The sequence below is a fragment of the Lucilia sericata genome, unplaced genomic scaffold (assembly GCF_015586225.1).
Source record: "Lucilia sericata isolate MDLA Ls3-8-SP2 unplaced genomic scaffold, ASM1558622v1 Contig001549F_arrow, whole genome shotgun sequence".
Lineage (NCBI taxonomy): Eukaryota > Metazoa > Arthropoda > Insecta > Diptera > Calliphoridae > Lucilia > Lucilia sericata.
The window spans coordinates 52239-70202 of NW_023995473.1; the positions used below are offsets into that span (position 1 = coordinate 52239).

At 28.9% G+C, this 17964-nt stretch overlaps 1 protein-coding gene across 1 annotated transcript; it reads left to right on the top strand.

The window, feature by feature from the left end:
* Nucleotides 1-3294: 3294 nt before the first annotated feature.
* On the top strand, nucleotides 3295-4046 carry LOC119611853 (mediator of RNA polymerase II transcription subunit 20). Its single transcript, XM_037967570.1, is given in 3 exon segments — nucleotides 3295-3319; nucleotides 3424-3841; nucleotides 3953-4046. Coding segments are annotated over 3 exon segments (537 nt in total).
* Nucleotides 4047-17964: the final 13918 nt, after the last annotated feature.

Below are 17964 nucleotides of genomic sequence, written 5' to 3' on the forward strand. Positions count from 1 at the left end.
AAGCAGAAAAAAAAAACAAACACAGTCAATGAAATTACAACGTAAACTTAATAATCTATCAATAAAATATGTATGAACATTTTAAAGGAATCACCCAACTACAAGAAAATACACTCGCTCCCTTAATTACTTATAAAATCATAAAATCCTAGAAATTTTAATTCTTGTCTAGTTATTTCTGTCATTAGAATCTTATTAATTACACAGGCCGACAAAATTTGAAAAAAGTCGAAACTCTGAGATCAAGTTAAGCATTTGTAAAGGATTGAGCCGCGCTGAATTCGAACCAGGAGTTTTCTCAAATCCCAAATATGATGGAGAAAATCTAAGGTCAGATTCGTATTCATACTTTAGAAAGGCTATATTCGTATTCAATTGGGCTTAGTCTTTTAGTAAGGTATACTTTGGACTCTGGGTTAAACATTTGACGGCCTGTGTTATCTTTCGAATGGGAAAGGTTTTGAATTTGATTTTGTGCAAATTTCCACTACTTCTACAAATAACGTCTGTAGAAGTAATTTTAAACAAAAGAAATCAAATGATTTTAAAATAAAGTTTTTTTTTAGCAGATTCTTTATCTGTTGACCTTGGAATGATGGAGAATATTGAAATGAAGCCTCTATTTCATTTTAACTCCTAATAAGTTTATAGTTTTAAAAGGACTTTCAAATCATTCCTAATTAATATCTTTAAAACATTAACATCTGAAAAGTAAAATTTGAGACGAATATAAGGAGTGAGTCGGAAAAAAACTTATAGCGGCACTTCTTTCATTACACTCTTATACCACTACCTCCCTATTAGCCAGACAATGCAAGAGTGTTCTGTCTAGGTTGGGTTACTTGACCGACATTACTGTAGTATGTCTTCCAAGAGACCACTATGACAATGAACAATCAGACGAGCTAGCCAGGAATTGATCTGCTCTGGAGCAGTCCAATGCCGTCTTAGAAGAACTCCGTTGGGTTCTATCAAATGTTGTATCTTGGGGTTCTTTCTTCAAAAGGCCGAAAATAGGTGAATTAATCGGGACACATGGGTCAAGTTAATGAGGCCTTTTTTCAATGAGTAACGCACTAGGCAGCTTACATATATGCAGGATATATCAAGGCAGCGGGCAATAATAACTGGGTACTAGGCAGGTGTACAGGTTGCCTTGTTCTCCCCTTCAATGAATACTGTCGCAGTTCCAAGGACAGGGAAAAAGAATAAACGGTCTTCTATCTTTTCTGCGAATGCCCTGTTCTGGCCGCCTAGAGAAATATGTAATAGAATATCCAACCAGGATGAGACATCTGCGTCAAAACTTAATGACCACCTGAGATTTACCACTGATACAGACTCCCGATGCTGATGTATGTTCTATTACTATATAATTCTACATCCGATAAGTGGAATGGTCCTTTCTACTCTACATGACTGTTTACGAGCAGAAATTAATCAAACTTACCAGAACTTTGGCCTATGTAAAAAAGGTATTGGACTTTTGTAAAAAATAATTAAAGAAACAAAAAAAGTCTTCTCAAGACATGTCCAACATTAAGCTTCAGTGGACTACCTCGTCCAAAAATGCAATACAACTATAAAATCTTAAATGGGAGGATTTCACTATTTTAATGTTTAATTAAACTTTTATATATTTTTGACAATTTTACTATTAAACGGTTTAGGTATTATTTAACTCATTACGAATATAAGTTTAATTTCTGACACAGACATTATTCATTTAGATCTAAATTAGTCTAATGTATTTTAAAAACTTAAAAGTTTTCTCTGATTGAAAGTTTTGAAAAATGCATAAAAAAGTAAAAATGGTCCTTCGAGCCATACTTTAGCTTCCAACTAAACAGTTAAAAAAATACAACTTGCTTTTCAAATAAACTTTTCATAAAAAATATCAAATCTACTCAAATTTTAAGAAACAAATTAATAAAACAAATCAAACGCAAAAAATAAAAAGCAAAACCTTACTAAATACTTAATTTTCAGAACCCTCCCTCTCTAAAATTCTCTCTCTCTACAAACTCATCATTAATTAATTAATAAAACACTAATTATTATTAAACAAAAAGTTACAAAAACATAAAAAACAACAACAAAACAAATAATTAAAAGAAAAAAAAACTCTTGTAATACTCTAGAACTGTTGCTTATTTTAGATTTTTAATAAATTTCAAATATAATAAAAAAAGAAAGAAAAACAAAAATAAATAAAATTTAATTAATAAAATACAAATTATCTTAACGAATATTTATACTTAACAACCAAACCCCAGAAACAAATAAAGCAAATAAAAACAACAATATTAAACAATAACAATTTAAATCAATAATGAAAAATTTAATTTTTAATTAGACATTTTTGAAAATGATCAATAATAAAGTTTTGTTAAACTATAAACAATAAAAAAAGAAAAAGAAAAACAATTACAGCTCTAAATAATTAAATTAAATTCTATTCTGTATTGAAAAAAAAGAAAGCAAAAATGAAATTATATTTAAAAAAACAACTTTCTGAAATTTCTATTAACAATAACAATTTATAATCAACCAAAAACAAAACTTAAAACAAAAAGTTATTTATTATTATTCTCTCCTTCTCTCCCCCTTAATATAATGAATTATTTAAAAATTAAAAAAAAAAACAAACATTAAAAACAACAAATAATAATAAAGAAAAATCCAAGTAAATTTAGAATTTTAATTAAATGAAAAGAAACCGTTTAATAAAAATCATAATAAAACTCAAATCACTATAATTTTATTTAAACATTCTATAGTTTCCCAATTATACGATTTTTTGCATTTTTTTCATATGGGAGATGACTCGACAGCCATTTAAAGTTCAACAATTTATGTCCAAACGGTAATTTGAACTTTGATGTAACCTAGGGTTCTAAATTGTAGCTCTAATTGTTTCCCAGATATAAGAATTTTTATATTTAAATCATGTAGGAGGTAGAAGTGTTTCTAAGCCCCCATTTTTCCATAAATGGTCACATGGATGTTATCGTTTTTATCGTGCAAAATTGAAAATTTCTAGCTTTATTAGCCTCCCAGATAAACAAATTTTTGTATTCGCAACGCCACGCCCACTATTACTACTCTGCCAAATTATTACCCCTGGAAGATAAAGTTATTCTTGCAAAATTTGAAGATTCCATTTCAAATAGTTTCTCAGATATACCAATTTTAGCATTTAATTCATATGGGAGTTGCCACGCCCTCTATAGAAAGTCATGCCATTTGTTTGTCCTAAATATTCATCTTCAAACTAAAGTGGCTCTAGCCGTGATGGTATATCAGCGCTTTATTGAAGGTAAGTTTAATAATTATTTTACTTTATTTTTTCTTTAGTTCAATAAAAACAATAAATTTTTCTTCTCAATAATTTCAAATATAATGTAAATTATTGCTTTTAAGACAAAAATAGAACACACTATATCAAAAATGGAAAACAACTCCCTTTGGTGCTCGATAAACTTTAGGATTTGCTAATGTTTTAAATGCCTGCGCTGTATACGTCCACGAAACAAACGAAAATTGAAGCCCTTTTTGAATATGAGGATTTTTTTATAAAGTTGGGTTCAGTTACAATGATGGAAAATTTCAAGGGAATATTAATTGAAATAGAATATCGTCCTTGTCTGGTTTCGTTCTATTCTTGGGAAATGATACGTGAGGTGTTGCGAAGTTTTCTAGGAGTAACAGTACTCAAAGAATATCCCGCGTACTTTACAACTCAGCCTGTAGTCAATGCCATGGGTCAACAACATATTCACCCTAAACATAATGATATTTATGAGACCATCGATACCACAAATCAATAACCAAAACATTTGACCAACTATCGCGTTCCCACGACAATCAGTTCTTCACACCGGAACGACTCGGAGATCAACGAACAACGACCAAGGATTGTTAATCCAGCCACACCGGCTGCTACAACAACAACCAACTATCGCAAACTGAATGTTATGCCGCAATCACAGGTGGCTAATCAACAGGCAAATATGCCGCTTGATACCGGCATGAGAGTGGGTTAATTAGTATTTACTCAAAGTTTATACTTAGTGCTAATAAATTAAGTTAATTTAATAATAAAAATTTGAAATACCTATTTGGAAAAATGTTTTTTTTTTAATATTTATTAAACTTACCATTTATGCTGAAAACAGCCGGCAGCCTGTAGAAAAATAAGACGTAACTGGTATTAAAACACTCTGGAAACGTTTACATTCTTTCATCTAAAGTCTTTTCTTATTGTTTTAATGTTCCTGATTAACCGAAAAATTTACGAAACACAAACCGCACTTGTGTTTTAATTTTAAGACGCTTTTAAATTTGATCATGAAACTTTTAATTTATTGGTATTGGTTTATTCTATCATTATTTGCAAATTTATTATTTTACAGAGTAAACTATTTTACCATACCAATTTCACAATATGGCGGCATTACTTCTTAAAAGAGGAGACAGCAGGCAAATACATAGTTTCTTATAAAGTTATTGCAAGAAATTTTTCATATTTTTCTTTTATTTAAGAAATCATTTATTATTTGATCTTTTTTACTTATTGTATCAATTAATTGTTAATTTATTTAACTTATACTTGTCACTACATGTAATTAAAACTTGACAGAGATTTTTTGCCCTAATAGATACATAAAAAACTTATATGTTGCAACAGTTTTATTTAATTGATGTTTATTTACACATTTTCTGAAGTTTATAACTAATTTATTAACTTTTTATTTGTTTAAAAACACTTTATTCACTTTTGCTCTCCACCGCTTGCATATGTAAAAAGTTAATGAAGATGAACCGTTATAAGGCGCCATTATTTGCCAGATGCTTGTCAAATGTGATAGAATGCTACCAGATTAAATAAGCTGCGAAGTGATTGAAGGAAACTGCAATGTGGTAACATTAAGAAATACGATTTATATATAAAATTGGGGAAACTAGTTATTATTTTTTAACTTTTAACTTTTTATTTATATATTCAATATCATCACTATTCAGGAACCGATCGGGACAACATATATATCGTTTAAAAAGCTTTGAAATATCTTTACCACCCCATTTATTAACCCATTGAGAACCAATCCTACAAAAAGTATTTTTTATATACATACATAGTTTTTTAATAAAATTGTCGTTATTTCACAAATCCATCGATATAATAAATATTGAAAATATTATAGAAAAGATTTCAAGCTTTCATTTGATGTATGCATATAATATCTTAATAAATTGAGTTTTTATTTATATATAGTCTGGTATAAACTTTGTTCCCCTAAAAGAAAAACAACAACAATTAACTAATATCGAATAGAAAACATTAATTTTATATACTTTATCTTTATAAACTACAATATCATACCCATTTATTAAGATAAAAGTTTCTATATACACATCAAATGAAAGCTTGAAATCTTTTCTACAATTTTTTAATATTTATCGGTACTGTTACTTCGACGGATTTCTGAAATAACGGCACTATTATCGAAAAACTCTACTTAAAAAACTCTCCTTTGAAAAGGTATTCCAAAGCTCTTTCAAATGGTATATACATATATTGTCCGGATCGGATCATGAATAGAGAAGATATTGATAATAAATATAAAAACTTGAAATGTCTATAACACCAATCACAAATCATTAAATTAAAAGGTCTATAAGTGGTATTTTTTTTTCAAAATTGGAGAATTATATATATGAAGTGTATATATAAGCGGAAAACTATTGGCTGATAACTGATTTTTTTGAAAATTTTACAGTGTCTCCTATTTGTCTGGAAGGAACTAAATGTCGCGAGGTGCCATGCCCTCATACAAAATTATTATTAAGCTACAAATTTCTTCGTACAATTAAACAATTTTGTATACAAAACGTCTTTCTTAATGTTACCACACTGTAGTTTCCTTCAATCATTTCGCAGCTCGTTTAATCTGGTAGCATTCTACCACATTTGACAAGCATCTGGCAATTAATGGCGCGATATAACGGTTCATCTTCATTGAGTTTTTATATTTGCAAGCGATGGAGAGCAAAAGTGAAAAAAGTGTTTTTAAACAAATAATAAGTTAATAAATTAGTTATATACTTAAGAAAATATTTAAATAAACATTAATTAAATAAAAGCTATTGCAAAATATAAGTTTTGTATGTATTATAGCAAAAAATCACTCTGCCAGGTTTAATTACATATAGTGGAAAGTACATGTTAAATAAATCAACAATTAATTGCAATTTTAGTCAATAATAAGTGAAGAAGTTAAAATAATAAATTATTTCTTAAATAAAAGAAAAAAATAATAAAAATTTCTTTTAATAATTAAAAAAAAAATATTTGCCTGCCGTCTGCTCTTTTGCAAAGTAATGCCGCCATATTGTTAAAACTGTAAATAATGATAGAACAAACCGTCGTTAATAAAATAAAAAATTCGTGGTCAAATTTAAAGCGTCTTAAATAAAATTAAAACACAAGTGCGGTTTGTGTTTCGTAAATTTTTCGGGTAATCAGGAACATTAAAAAAATAAGAAAAAACTTTAGATTAAAGAATTTAAACGTCTCGCGAGTGTTTCAATCCCAGATATAACTTTTCAATAGCAGTTACGGGTTATTTTTCTACAGGCAGCCGGTCGTTTTATACATAAATGGTAAGTTTAATAAATATGTATTAAAAAACATTTTTCCAAATTGGTACTTTACATTTTTTTATTATTACAATGACTTAATTTATTAGCACTAAGTATAAACCGTTAGTAAAAACTAATTAACCCACCTGTTGATATGCTACCTGTGATTAAGTTATAACATTCTGCTTGCGATAGTTGGTAAAATGTTCTAGATATTGATTTAGGGTATCGATGGGCTCATATATGTATATCATTATGTTTACTATGAATTTGCTGTTGAACCCATGGCATTTGATCTGTATGAAACATGCACCGCCTTAAAGGCACCATGTTATGGGGTCGATATGTAGGTTTCACAATCCACTAGAAATTGACCAGTGTATACAGCCCCCAATGCGAGCAGTCTTTTGGTGAGATTATCTATGGCTTGGACACCAATTTTTCCTTTTGGTATTTGATAGGAATATAAAACAGTAACTTTCTATTTTCTTTTTTAAATAAAAGGTTTTAGAAATAACAAAAAGTTGGAGATATGACTTGTAAACAAATGCATAAAACAGCTGTGTTTTTAGTCTCCACATAGAGTTGTATTTGACAATAATTAAGAGAGTTACCAGATTTTTAGCTTTAGAAACAATAAGTTTTAAAAATTGTTAACGAATCGTATATAATATTCACGTTTCCACTGGGAAGTTTGAACAAATCTAGTTGATTTGGGCAACAACACTCACTACAGCCCCCTTGTGCTTCTTACACGCTGGTTGAAATTTTTAACATGGATCTACCGATCCATATGCAAACACTTTGCTTAAGCTAATCTATCTATCTGTAATTTCATTTTGGCAACTGACAACTCAACAGAGTTTCGATTGCTATCGATAATAGACCCATAAAGTTTATAGTAACAAAATATTATAATTATAATACTTTAAAGGTATAAAGTTATAGCAACTGTTAGTATACAGTCCACAATTGGAATGTGTTTTAGCGTATCCACACACCAGCTATAGCAAAAACTTAAACCATTCAGTATTATAGTAAAATAGAGTGTTACCATATGTTAATATTTTCTAAAAGTTTGCAGTTACAATACTCAAAAATGTTTCTTTTAAATTCGATTATAGCATCATCATTCGCATAGTATCATCTATAGCATAGTAGTCTGACACAAAATTCCAAATTCCTTTTAAGCCATTGCCATGTTAGAAGTTAATTGATAGAAATAAAATCGGAGTTTTAAACTTGAGTTAAAAATTTTGAAAATATACGAAACTAAGGTAAGAGATCTTATGTGGAATAAAAAATCCTATGTCTAGGAGCATACATTTTCTAAACTATCTAAAATTTTACATGTGAATTATGAAACTCGCTTTATAAAGCGCTAGTGGATACGATGTGTTCACAAAACAAACATTTTACCAAATTAAGAAGTTTAAGATGCACTGCTCTTAATATTGTAACTTATTCCCATTATTCTAAGTTATAAACCATCGAAGTAAATGACTTATGTCTTTGCTATTAACAGGACGTGTATACAAGTTTAATATGTTTTTTGTTCTTAATTTTTCGAACATTGAATCAAAATATAACAGTTATAACCAATGACTCTCAAACTTAAAAATATAACAAGTTACATGAGCGGTTATTTGAATCCTTTCAATAAAATAACATTGTGAAAATGAAAGTAGAGACTTATAGACTAAAATTTAGTTTTCAGTTTTTCCATATCGAATCAGGTTTCTTTATAAATGAACTTTTAAGTTTTCAAGGATATTGAAAAGTTAATATTGAAATTATATGATCATAATATGGGTATCAAATAAAATGTTAGAATCTTTGGCATAAATGCATATGTATTCAAAGTATTAGAAATTGGAAAATCAAAAATATTAGCAATTTCTAAAATCTCTCTTTACTGGAAATATTTTCCCAATAATACATCTATTCTTGATTATAAATGTCGATTTAAAGATAAAATTTTACACAAATGCATAGTGTTAGTTTAAACAGAAATCATAGGCATGGATATTTCTGCTAATTGGATCTCTCATAAGGGCAATTTTCGAACGTAACGTATAGATTTCCTTCGTACCTACACCACAATAGTGTGAAGGGTATTATGCGTTTGTGCTGATGTTGATAACTCCCAAAAATATTGGTCCGAAAAGTGTACCAGTCGGCTCAGAATCACTTTCTTAGTCGATTCAGTGTCCATCTATCCATCCGTCCGTTCGTCTGTTTGTGTGTCCATGTAAAGTTTGGGCGCACAATTTTAAAGATAATTTGGAAATGAAACGTACTCTTCATTTGGCCCAGGAACGAAGCTTAAATCCATCTAACAAAATTTATCCTTACTTGTTTAATAAGTAATTACAAAAATTGCATTTTATTTTTTAAAACTCTAAATAAACTCAAATGATGTAAAGAACAACAATGTAAATCTTTGCTTACTCATTACTATGGCTAGACAATTTGTTTAATCTTTTAAATATTTTAAATTGTCATTTTGTATCTTAATCAAGGCTAAAGCTTCAATTTCATGTTTGACTTAATATTTGCATTCGATGCTAAAAACCCCCAACAAAAATTTGCATTAAATTATCGAGACTACAAAAAAAAAAAAAAAAACAAAAGAAGAGAACAGAACAGAACAGACCCAAATCAGACTACCAATCATGCATAAACAGAGAAACGCTATTTGGTGTTAAACACCAACAATAATAACACTATCAGCAACAACACTAACAACAACATCAGCAGGACCAGCAACATTATCTTGATGACAAGTGTGAACATTCTCATAATCACTGACCAAATAATAAATAAACAGAGAAACAAAAGCCGGGAAGTTTTAAAATTCAAACACACATTAAAATTACAACAACACATACATACACTTACAACTACAAACACTGTAGACACACTCACGTACATATGAAAATGAATATATTTTAACGGAAAGCATAATTTACCATAATTTTCAAGAGAATTTAAATGAAAAAAAAAAAAAAAAAAAATGAAAATCCAAATAAATATTTGCAAAAAAACATACACTCTCACACAATGAAAGGTTGTTAAACTACTATGTAGTATATGTGTGTGTAAGTATGTAATGTTGCAAGGACCCCCTAAAGGACTGACACCCACCCACACAATATTGACTAAATTATATATAATGGCTCTCACGTACATTTTCGATTTAAAAAAATAAAACAACAACAACAAAATTAACAATGGTTATGTAGTGGTTCTCTGCATATTAAATACTCGTATATTTTTGTAAATTAAATCAATAAAATTAAAAACATTTTTTTTTAATTCGAAATTTAATATTTAAAAGGATTTACAAGTGATTACAAAACCAAGTGCTCAACAAAATGAGTTAATAAGTATGGCTTTAAATTTTTAAATAGTATTAATTTATGCTCAATTTTTGTTTTAAATAAATTAAATAACATTTAAAATGGAGATCTCGAAATAAAAAAGAATCAATCTCAATTTAGCTGATTAAAAATGTTTGAGATTTAAATTTTTAAATCTGTACAGAAACGTTCAACAATTCTCAATTATACCATTGAAATATAAGTGATCACAGATTTCGCTTGTTTTGGCCCTATCTCTTATAGTTTCCAAGAAAAATGTACTTTTATGTTTTCACTAAAAAAATCGATTTTTGGTGTGAAATATAAGTGATCACAGATTTCGCTTGTTTTGGCCCTATCTCTTATAGTTTCCAAGAAAAATGGACTTTTATGTTTTCACTAAAAAAATCGATTTTTGGTATGAAATATAAGTGATTACAGATTTCGCTTGTTTTAGTCCTGTCTCTTATAGTTTCCAAGAAAAATGGACTTTTATGTTTTCACTAAAAAAAATCGATTTTTGGTATGAAATATAAGTGATCACAGATTTCGCTTGTTTTGGCCCTATCTCTTATAGTTTCCAAGAAAAATAGACTTTTAGTTTTCACTAAAAAAATCGATTTTTGGTATCATATATAAGTGATCACAGATTTCGCATGTTTTGGCCCTATCTCTTATAGTTTCCAAGAAAAATGGACTTTTATGTTTTCACTAAAAAAAATCGATTTTTGGTATGAAATATAAGTGATCACAGATTTCGCTTGTTTTGGCCCTATCTCTTATAGTTTCCAAGAAAAATGGACTTTTATGTTTTCACTAAAAAAATCGAATTTTGGTATGAAATATAAGTGATCACAGATTTCGCTTGTTTTGGCCCTATCTCTTATAGTTTTCAAGAAAAATGGACTTTTATGTTTTCACTAAAAAAATCGATTTTTGGTTGAAATATAAGTGATCACAGATTTCGCTTGTTTTGGCCCTATCTCTTATAGTTTCCAAGAAAACTGGACCTCTATGTTTTCACTAAAAAAAATCGAATTTTGGTATGAAATATAAGTGATCACAGATTTCGCTTGTTTTGGCCCTATCTCTTATAGTTTTCAAGAAAAATGGCCTTTTATGTTTTCACTAAGAAAATCGAATTTTGGTATGAAATATAAGTGATCACAGATTTCGCTTGTTTTGGCCCTATCTCTTATAGTTTCCAAGAAAAATGGACTTTTATGTTTTCACTAAAAAAATCGAATTTTGGTATGAAATATAAGTGATCACAGATTTCGCTTGTTTTGGCCCTATCTCTTATAGTTTCCAAGAAAAATGGACTTTTATGTTTTCACTAAAAAAAATAGATTTTTGGTATGAAATATAAGTGATCACAGATTTCGCTTGTTTTGGCCCTATCTCTTATAGTTTCCAAGAAAAATGGACTTTTAAGTTTTTACACAAAAAATCAAATTTGGTAAGAAATATAAGTGATCACAGATTTCGCTTGTTTTGGCCCTATCTCTTATAGTTTCCAAGAAAAATGGACTTTTATGTTTTCACTAAAAAAATCGAATTTTTGTATGAAATATAAGTGATCACAGATTTCACTTGTTTTGACCCTATCTCTTATAGTTTTCAAGAAAAATGGACTTTTATGTTTTCACTAAAAAAATCGAATTTTGGTATGAATTATAAGTGATCACAGATTTCGCTTGTTTTGGCCCTATCTCTTATAGTTTCCAAGAAAAATGGACTTTTATGTTTTCACTAAAAAAATCGAATTTTGGTATGAAATATAAGTGATCACAGATTTCGCTTGTTTTGGCCCTATCTCTTATAGTTTTCAAGAAAAATGGCCTTTTATGTTTTCACTAAAAAAATCGAATTTTGGTATGAAATATAAGTGATCACAGATTTCGCTTGTTTTGGCCCTATCTGTTATAGTTTCCAAGAAAAATGGACTTTTATGTTTTCACTAAAAAAAATCGATTTTTGGTATGAAATATAAGTGATCACAGATTTCGTTTGTTTTGGCCCTATCTCTTATAGTTTCCAAGAAAAATGGACTTTTAAGTTTTTACACAAAAAACCAAATTTGGTAAGAAATATAAGTGATCATAGATTTCGCTTGTTTTGGCCCTATCTCTTATAGTTTCCAAGAAAAATGGCCTTTTATGTTTTCACTAAAAAAATCGAATTTTTGTATGAAATATAAGTGATCACAGATTTCGCTTGTTTTGGCCCTATCTCTTATAGTTTTCAAGAAAAATGGACTTTTATGTTTTCACTAAAAAAATCGAATTTTGGTATGAATTATAAGTGATCACAGATTTCGCTTGTTTTGGCCCTATCTCTTATAGTTTCCAAGAAAAATGGACTTTTATGTTTTCACTAAAAAAATCGAATTTTGGTATGAAATATAAGTGATCACAGATTTCGCTTGTTTTGGCCCTATCTCTTATAGTTTTCAAGAAAAATGGCCTTTTATGTTTTCACTAAAAAAATCGAATTTTGGTATGAAATATAAGTGATCACAGATTTCGCTCGTTTTGGCCCTATCTCTTATAGTTTCCAAGAAAAATGGACTTTTATGTTTTCACTAAAAAAAATCGATTTTTGGTATGAGTGATCACAGATTTCGCTTGTTTTGGCCCTATCTCTTATAGTTTCCAAGAAAAATGGACTTTTATGTTTTCACTCAAAAAATCAAATTTTGGTATGAAAATCAAGTGATCACAGATTTCGTTTGTTTTGGCCCTATCTCTTATAGTTTCCAAGAAAAATGGACTTTTATGTTTTCACAAAAAAAAATCGATTTTTGGTATGAAATATAAGTGATCACAGATTTCGCTTGTTTTGGCCCTATCTCTTATAGTTTCCAAGAAAAATGGACTTTTAAGTTTTTACACAAAAAATCAAATTTGGTAAGAAATATAAGTGATCACAGATTTCGCTTGTTTTGGCCCTATCTCTTATAGTTTCCAAGAAAAATGGACTTTTATGTTTTCACTAAAAAAAATCGATTTTTGGTATGAAATATAAGTGATCACAGATTTCGCTTGTTTTGGCCCTATCTCTTATAGTTTCCAAGAAAAATGGACTTTTATGTTTTCACTAAAAAAATCGAATTTTTGTATGAAATATAAGTGATCACAGATTTCGCTTATTTTGGCCCTATCTCTTATAGTTTCCAAGAAAAATGGACTTTTATGTTTTCACAAAAAAAAATCGATTTTTGGTATGAAATATAAGTGATCACAGATTTCGCTTGTTTTGGCCCTATCTCTTATAGTTTCCAAGAAAAATGGACTTTTATGTTTTCACTAAAAAAAATCGATTTTTGGTATGAAATATAAGTGATCACAGATTTCGCTTGTTTTGGCCCTATCTCTTATAGTTTCCAAGAAAAATGGACTTTTATGTTTTCACTAAAAAAATCGAATTTTTGTATGAAATATAAGTGATCACAGATTTCGCTTATTTTGGCCCTATCTCTTATAGTTTCCAAGAAAAATGGACTTTTATGTTTTCACTAAAAAAAATCGATTTTTGGTATGAAATATAAGTGATCACAGATTTCGCTTGTTTTGGCCCTATCTCTTATAGTTTCCAAGAAAAATGAACTTTTAAGTTTTTACACAAAAAATCAAATTTGGTAAGAAATATAAGTGATCACAGATTTCGCTTGTTTTGGCCCTATCTCTTATAGTTTCCAAGAAAAATAGACTTTTATGTTTTCACTAAAAAAATCGAATTTTGGTATGAAATATAAGTGATCACAGATTTCGCTTGTTTTGGCCCTATCTCTTATAGTTTCCAAGAAAAAAGACTTTTATGTTTTCACTAAAAAAATCGAATTTTTGTATGAAATATAAGTGATCACAGATTTCGCTTGTTTTGGCCCTATCTCTTATAGTTTCCAAGAAAAATGGACTTTTAAGTTTTCACTAAAAAAATCGAATTTTGGTATGAAATATAAGTGATCACAGATTTCGCTTGTTTTGGCCCTATCTCTTATAATTTTCAAGAAAAATGGACTTTTATGTTTTCACTAAAAAAATCGAATTTTGGTATGAAATATAAGTGATCACAGATTTTGCTTGTTTTGGCCCTATCTCTTATAGTTTCCAAGAAAAATGGACTTTTATGTTTTCACTAAAAAAATCGAATTTTGGTATGAAATATAAGTGATCACAGATTTCGCTTGTTTTGGCCCTATCTCTTATAATTTTCAAGAAAAATGGCCTTTTATGTTTTCACTAAAAAAATCGAATTTTGGTATGAAATATAAGTGATCACAGATTTCGCTTGTTTTGGCCCTATCTCTTATAATTTTCAAGAAAAATGGCCTTTTATGTTTTCACTAAAAAAATCGAATTTTGGTATGAAATATAAGTGATCACAGATTTCGCTTGTTTTGGCCCTATCTCTTATAGTTTCCAAGAAAAATGGACTTTTATGTTTTCACTAAAAAAATCGAATTTTGGTATGAAATATAAGTGATCACATATTTCGCTTGTTTTGGCCCTATCTCTTATAGTTTCCAAGAAAAATGGACTTTTATGTTTTCACTAAAAAAATCGAATTTTGGTATGAAATATAAGTGATCCCAGATTTTGCTTGTTTTGGCCCTATCTCTTATAGTTTCCAAGAAAAATGGACTTTTATGTTTTCACTAAAAAAAATCGATTTTTGGTATGAAATATAAGTGATCACAGATTTCGCTTGTTTTGGCCCTATCTCTTATAGTTTCCAAGAAAAATGGACTTTTATGTTTTCACAAAAAAAATCGATTTTTGGTATGAAATATAAGTGATCACAGATTTCGCTTGTTTTGGCCCTATCTCTTATAGTTTTCAAGAAAAATGGCCTTTTATGTTTTCACTCAAAAAATCGATTTTTGGTATGAAATATAAGTGATCACAGATTTCGCTTGTTTTGGCCCTATCTCTTATAGTTTCCAAGAAAAATGGACTTTTATGTTTTCACTAAAAAAAGTCGATTTTTGGTATGAAGTATAAGTGATCACAGATTTCGCTTGTTTTGGCCCTATCTCTTATAGTTTCCAAGAAAAATGGACTTTTATGTTTTCACTAAAAAAATAGATTTTTGGTATGAAATATAAGTGATCACAGATTTCGCTTGTTTTGGCCATATCTCTTATAGTTTCCAAGAAAAATGGACTTTTATGTTTTCAATTAAAAAAATCGATTTTTGGTATGAAATATAAGTGATCACAGATTTCGCTTGTTTTGGCCCTATCTCTTATAGTTTCCAAGAAAAATGGACTTTTATGTTTTTAATTAAAAAAATCGATTTTTGGTATGAAATATAAGTGATCACAGATTTCGCTTGTTTTGGCCCTATCTCTTATAGTTTCCAAGAAAAATGGACTTTTATGTTTTCACTAAAAAAAATCGATTTTTGGTATGAAATATAAGTGATCACAGATTTCGCTTGTTTTGGCCCTATCTCTTATAGTTTCCAAGAAAAATGGACTTTTATGTTTTCACAAAAAAATCGATTTTTGGTATGAAATATATGTAAGTGATCACAGATTTCGCTTGTTTTGGCCCTATCTCTTATAGTTTTCAAGAAAAATGGCCTTTTATGTTTTCACTCAAAAAATCGCTTGTTTTGGCCCTATCTCTTATAGTTTCCAAGAAAAATGGACTTTTATGTTTTCACTCAAAAAATCAAATTTGGTATGAAATATAAGTGATCACAGATTTCGCCTGTTTTGCCCATATCTCTTATAGTTTCCATGAAAAATGGACTTTTATGTTTTCACTAAAAAAAATCGAATTTTGGTATGAAATATAAGTGATCACAGATTTCGCTTGTTTTGCCCATATCTCTTATAGTTTCCAAGAAAAATGGACTTTTATGTTTTCACTCAAAAAATCAAATTTTGTATGAAAATCAAGTGATCACAGATTTCGCTTGTTTTGGCCCTATCTCTTATAGTTTCCAAGAAAAATGTACTTTTATGTTTTCACTCAAAAAATCGATTTTTGGTATGAAATATAAGTGATCACAGATTTCGCTTGTTTTGCCCATATCTCTTATAGTTTCCAAGAAAAATGGACTTTTATGTTTTCACTCAAAAAATCAAATTTTGTATGAAAATCAAGTGATCACAGATTTCGCTTGTTTTGGCCCTATCTCTTATAGTTTCCAAGAAAAATGGACTTTTATGTTTTCACAAAAAAAATAGATTTTTGGTATGAAATATAAGTGATCACAGATTTCGCTTGTTTTAGCATTATCTCTTATAGTTTCCAAGAAAAATGGACTTTTATGTTTTCACTCAAAAAATCAAATTTTGGTATGAAATATAAGTGATCACAGATTTCGCTTGTTTTGGCCCTATCTTTTATAGTTTTCAAGAAAATTGGACTTTTATGTTTTCACTAAAAAAATTGGTTTTTGGTATGAAATATAAGTGATCACAGATTTCGCTTGTTTTGGCCCTATCTCTTATAGTTTTCAAGAAAAATTTACTTTTATGTTTTCACTCAAAAAATCAAATTTTGTATGAAAATCAAGTGATCACAGATTTCGCTTGTTTTGGCCCTATCTCTTATAGTTTCCAAGAAAAATGGACTTTTATGTTTTCACAAAAAAAATAGATTTTTGGTATGAAATATAAGTGATCACAGATTTCGCTTGTTTTAGCATTATCTCTTATAGTTTCCAAGAAAAATGGACTTTTATGTTTTCACTAAAAAAATCGATTTTTGGTATGAAATGTAAGTGATCACAGATTTCGCTTGTTTTGGCCATATCTCTTATAGTTTCCAAGAAAATTGGACTTTTATGTTTTCACTAAAAAAATTGGTTTTTGGTATGAAATATAAGTGATCACAGATTTCGCTTGTTATGGCCCTATCTCTTATAGTTTTCAAGAAAAATTTACTTTTATGTTTTCACTAAAAAAATAGATTTTTGGTATGAAATATAAGTGATCACAGATTTTGCTTGTGTTGGCCCTATCTCTTATAATTTCTAAGAAAAATGGACTTTTATGTTTTCACTCAAAAAATCAAATTTTAGTATGAAAATCAAGTGATCACAGATTTCGCTTGTTTTGGCCCTATCTCTTATAGTTTCCAAGAAAAATGGACTTTTATGTTTTCACTCAAAAAATCAAATTTTGGTATGAAAATCAAGTGATCACAGATTTCGCTTGTTTTGGCCCTATCTCTTATAGTTTCCAAGAAAAATGGACTTTTATGTTTTCACTCAAAAAATCGATTTTTGGTATGGCCATATCTCTTATAGTCTTTTATATTTTCTTATAGTCTTTTATATTTTCACTCAAAAAATCGATTTTTAGTATGAAATATAAGTGATCACAGATTTCGCTTGTTTTGGCCATATCTCTTATAGTTTCCAAGAAAAATTGACTTTTATGTTTTCACTCAAAAAAAATCGATTTTTGGTATGAAATATAAGTGATCACAGATTTCGCTTTGGCCATATCTCTTATAGTTTCCAAGAAAAATGGACTTTTATGTTTTCACTAAAAAAATCGATTTTTGGTATGAAATGTAAGTGATCACAGATTTCGCTTGTTTTGGCCATATCTCTTATAGTTTCCAAGAAAAATGGGCTTTTATGTTTTCACTCAAAAAATCAAATTTTGGTATGAACTATAAGTGATCACAGATTTCGCTTGTTTTGGCCCAATCTCTTATAGTTTCCAAGAAAAATTGACTTATATGTTTTCACTCGAAAAATCGATTTTTAGTATGAAATATAGGTGATCACAGATTTCGCTTGTTTTGGCCCTATCTCTTATAGTTTCCAAGAAAAATGTGCTTTTACGTTTACACTAAAAAAATCGATTTTTGGTATGAAATATAAGTGATCACAGATTTCGCTTGTTTTAGCCATATCTCTTATAGTTTCCAAGAAAAATGGACTTTTATGTTTTCACTGGAAAAATCGATTTTTGCATGAAATATAA